At 56.7% G+C, this 4,754-nt stretch overlaps 1 protein-coding gene across 1 annotated transcript; it reads right to left on the bottom strand.

The window, feature by feature from the left end:
- Positions 1-1,257: 1,257 nt before the first annotated feature.
- Positions 1,258-2,214, bottom strand: LOC135405034 (olfactory receptor 14J1-like). Its single transcript, XM_064639752.1, has one exon. The coding sequence runs from the start codon at positions 2,212-2,214 to the stop codon at positions 1,258-1,260; it is 957 nt and encodes a 318-aa protein (XP_064495822.1).
- Positions 2,215-4,754: the final 2,540 nt, after the last annotated feature.

Here is a 4,754-nt window from a genome sequence, read left to right as displayed (position 1 = left end):
CTGAGCAGTCTGGAACTCTCCCAACCCTCCTTGCTGCCCTGTTTGCAGACTGGTTCCATGTCTGCCTTTGCCAAGGCCCCAGGAAGCTCTGGGCTGGCTCTGGCCTTTCCAAGTGTTTGGGAGAGTTCTCCCAGTGACACTGCCCAGCCTTCTCAATAGCCCTGACACCAAAACTTTTGCGATATCCCACACTTCCAGAGGAGTGCCCAGGACACAACACAGGTTGTCCTGGTGGTTCTGGAGAATGAGTTGTGATTTCTCCCAGGAGGCCAACCCCTCCAATTGGATTTGAGTGCAGCTAAAGGGTTTCTTCAGCATTTTCCCCAGTGCCTCCCTGCCCTGAAGGTTTCTGGCCATCAGACTGGAGCTGAGGGGGTTGGGCAGGTGCCTGAGGAGGGGGTAGAACAAGGGCTGTGTCCAACTGTGCCAGGAGGGCTGTGCTGGGCAAGGATGAGGAGGCTGCAGAAAACAGTGGCACTGGGGAGGTGAGAGGAGCAGGTGGAGAGACCTTGTGCCAGCCCACGCTGGGCAGGAGCTGCCCCAGGATGGCAGCTCTGAAGCACTCCCAGGATGTCCCTGTGAACAGGAGGGGAAGACTGGATCTGAAAATGGAACCTGGAAAGCAGAGAGCAGGAGTGTCATGGTGACACTGCAGGAGAGTTCCAGCCCTGGAGCAAGGTCACAGAAGAAGTGACCCAGTCCATGCAGTGCCCTCAGAAGATCCCACAGCATCCTGGAGATGCTGTAAGGGAGCCCAGCTCTGCTTCGGAAGTTCCCAGGGCCTGTCCCTGCCTGTGCTCCAAGGGCTTCCACCCCCCAGGACTGTGCTCAGAGAGCACTCAGGCCTTACAGCGAGAAAGGGGCTCAGGAGGGCAGTGTGGAAGTGGCAAGAGAGCAGCTCTGCAAAGACCAAGCCCTGCTGCTCCCTGGCAGTGCTGCTGGGCTGGGATTATTTTCCCCTTCCTGTTTGCAAATACACCCTGTCCTGCAGTGTGCTGTCCTTTGGGAACAGCTAAGAAGAAGGGTCTTGGACAAAGAAGACACTGCAGAGTCCTTTATTTTGTTTAAATACTCAGAGAGCACAATTCATCATTTATACATCTCTGGGTCAAATTCAGTGAGTAGACAGTAAATTAGAAGGCAGATGCATAATAATAATGTTTCATTGTACGGAAAATTACTGCAAGAAGCACCCAATGACCTCCGAGAAAAACCTGAGCAGGAAGGCTGGGCCATTAGTGAGTCCCATTCTGAAAGCTACACACCAGAAAACAGGCACTGTATTGCTCCTGAAAAGCATCCAGTCATCATTTTCCTCAGGGCATCCTTGAGCTCCTGGTTCCTGAGGCTGTAGATGAAGGGGTTCAGTGCTGGAGGCACCACAGAGTACAGAACTGACAGGGTCAGATCCAGGGATGGGGAGGAGATGAAGGGGGGCTTCAGGTAGGCAAATGCTGCAGTGCTGATAAACAGGGAGACTACAGCCAGGTGAGGGAGGCATGTGGTAAAGGCTTTGTGCCGTCCCTGCTGAGAGGGGATCCTCAGCACAGCCCTGAAGATCTGCACATAGGAGAAAACAATGAAAATGAAACAACCAAATGCTAAACAGATGGAAATCAAGAGAAGCCCGAGTTCCCTGATGTAGGAATGTGAGCAGGAGAGCTTGAGGATGTGTGGGAGTTCACAGAAGAACTGGCCCAGGGCATTGCCCTGGCACAGGGGCAGGGAAAATGTATTGGCTGTGAGCAGCAGAGAATTGAGAAACCCAGTGGCCCAGGCAGCTGCTGCCATGTGGGCACAAGCTCTGCTGCCCAGGAGGGTCCCGTAGTGCAGGGGTTTGCAGATGGCAACGTAGCGGTCGTAGCACATGACGATGAGAAGATAATACTCTGCTGAGATGAAAAACAGAAAGAAAAAGGCCTGTGCAGCACATCCTGTGTAGGAGATGGTTGTGGTGTTATGGAGGGAGTTGTCCATGGCTTTGGGGACAGTGGTGCAGATGCAGCCCAGGTCTGTGAGGGAGAGGTTGAGCAGGAAGAAGCCCATGGGGGTGTGCAGGTGGTGGTCACAGGCTACGGCGCTGAGGATGAGGCCGTTGGCCAGGAGGGCAGCCAGGGAGATGGCCAGGAAGAGCCAGAAGTGCAGGAGCTGCAGCTCCCGCCTGTCTGCGAATGCCAGGAGGAGGAACTGGGTCATGGAGCTGCTGTTGGACATTTGCTGCCTCAGGGTATGATTATCTGTTGAGGAGAAAAAAGGTAGAACTAAATTAGGCCAGACTCAATCAGCAAAACATCTTGCCTGTCTCATAGCAATTCAACATTCAGGGCTTCTTTTCAGGAAGATCTCTCTGCATCCTTCTCCCTGAGCTCTGGGTTTTGCTGGCTGAAGGGGGCACTGAGAGCAGGGACCCTGGAATGGGCTCCCGAGGAATCCTTCTTGCTGTGCAGTGAGAGGCAACTTGGAGCACAGGGTGACCTCCAATTAAATGCACTTGTGATGTATCAAAGTGTTTCCAGAACTGCTGGTCACAGTTTGCCCAAGGGCAGAACACAGAGAGGGGATTTGGGAAACTTGATTTTGTTACAGTTCCTCTTGCCAGGAGTGAGTTTGGATGGTTGAAATCTCTGACATTTCTAATGTGCTCCAAGTGAAATCTTGTGAGTCCTGAGAGGCGAAGGGGTGGTCTCTTGGTGCAGAGACGAGAGCTGGCCATCTTTCCTGTTCACAGCTGCCCCTGGCTGGCAGCTTGGAGCTGAAGGGGGATGGCTCTTAGGAATTCCCTTAAAAAAGAAACAAAGCACTTCTGGGAGCAGAGGAATCCTGGTTCAAAGAGCACATTGACAGAATCCTTGCCTTTCCTCAGGATGCCTAATTAGGATCTCATCTCTATCCTCCCAGACTGCCATACAGAGGGATCATTGCAGCTCCCAAGTACGGCTGCCCAGAGCATTTCCATGGATTCAGCACTGAGGAGTTTTCTCCATGGGGATCCTCTGCAGCACAGAGATCCTATGGCAGAGCTGTGCCCTTCTGGAGGGCACCTGCAGCCCTGCAGGACACCCAGGCAAACAGCTGAAGACCCTGAAGGTGCCTGGAGGGCACTTGGGCACTTGGCTCCCACAGACACATCCCCACAGCAGCACCCAAAGGGTTTGTGTCTGGACAGGAATCTGCCCCCCCAAACCCCACAGTGGCTCAGAAAAGCCACTGGTGAGAACAAGGAGAGCCCAGGCAGCATGGGATGGCAGTGAAATGCCACAGTGTTGCTGCCAAGGGAGGAGGGACACTGAGAGACAGCTGGAAATCAGGGCCTGGCCCTTGCCTGGGCTCTGGCTGCTGCAGGGCAATGCACAGCCCAGCCCCCGTGGGCCTGAGGGCACAGGCTCTGCTTAGGCTGGGAAAGGAGCCCAGGCAGGAGCTGCTCAGGGAAGGGGTCTGTGCCACAGGGACAGCAGGGAGGGGCCCCCATCCCCCTGCCCAGCCCTTGTGGCAGCAGCTGCCTCTCCCTGCCTGCCTGTCTCTGGGTGAGGAGCTGTTCCTGCCAGCAGCCCCTGCCTGTGCCCAGCTCAGCTCCCTGCCAGTGCTGCCAGAGCCATCCCCAGCCCAGTGCCCAGGGGCAGCTCTGCCTGGGCAGGGGCTGCAGAGCAGATCCCAGACAGCCTGTGGTGGCTGGGAAGGGGGAGGTGTTCTGGGGGGATGTGCTTCCTGAGAAGGGCCCCTGGAAATGGAGGAGGTGGAGCTGAAGCTGTGAGGAGCCCTGAGCCTGCAGCTGAAGGGCCCTGCCCAGCCCTGCCCTGCCCTGAGGGGTCACTCCTTCCACCCACCCCTTCTCCCTGCAGGGCCGTGGCAGCTCCTTGGCCAGGCTGAGAGCTGACCCTGGCAGGCAGCAGAGTCCCTGCCCCAGCACACAGAGCCCTGGGGGCAGGACCCTGCTCTGCACCACAGCCCTGGGCACCCCTGGCTGCACCCCCACCTTCCCACCCCACAGCCAGCCCTGCCACAGGGAACCTTCTGGCCCTGGGCCTCTGATGGGGCAGCAGCAAGTCCTGCTCTGCAGCAGCTTCTCCTGCTGCACCCCAGCAAATCCAGCAGAGCCATCCTGACAGCTCCTGCCACTGCTGCCACTTGGCAGCTGGGAGAGGCACTTGCAGGAACTCACCTGCACTGCTCTGCAGCCAGAGCCTGACCCTGGCAAAGGGCTGGCAAGGTTCCTGCCCTGAGCAGCTCTGCCCTGTCCTCCCAGCCCAGGATCCCTTGAACCTCCTGCTCCCTTCTCCTGTCTGCCCTTGCTGCCTGCAGCTCCTGCCCTGCTCTGCCATATGGCCACTTCCTCTGCACTGCAGCAACTGGGAGAGTCCTGCTGAAAGATCCCAGAAGCTGTGGGATGTGTCAGCTTTAGGAGATGCCTCCAGGAAGGCAAGTTGAACTTTCCTACAGCCAGAGAATTCTTTCTTCAAATCCTGGGAAGGTTTCTCCTGTAGTGAGAGCTCAGTCACCTCCCAGCCCAGGCTGCTTCTCATCTCTCTGCCTTCTCTCCTGTGCCCTGGGTGCTGCAGGCAGTGCCCTCAGCCCTACTGGGCTGTGCAGAGGAGCTGCTCACCAGCAGAGCTGTCTCTTTGAAGCTCCTCTTGCTTGCCAGAAGCTCCCTGTGTGCCAGGAGCCCAGCCCAGCTCAGCAGCACAGCAACAGCCCCAGGCATTTCATGACCCTCAGGGGGTTTGTCATTGTTTACATGAGACTCAGTCCCTGAGAGT

The sequence above is a fragment of the Pseudopipra pipra genome, chromosome W, assembly GCF_036250125.1.
Source record: "Pseudopipra pipra isolate bDixPip1 chromosome W, bDixPip1.hap1, whole genome shotgun sequence".
NCBI classification, from domain to species: domain Eukaryota; kingdom Metazoa; phylum Chordata; class Aves; order Passeriformes; family Pipridae; genus Pseudopipra; species Pseudopipra pipra.
Note: the sequence above shows the minus strand (reverse complement) of the source record. Positions and strands in the feature narration are given on the sequence as shown.

Excerpts from the sequence above, each read along its gene's own strand:
- LOC135405034 (XM_064639752.1), bottom strand. The coding sequence starts at position 2,214 with ATGTCCAACAGCAGCTCCATGACCCAGTTCCTCCTCCTGGCATTCGCA.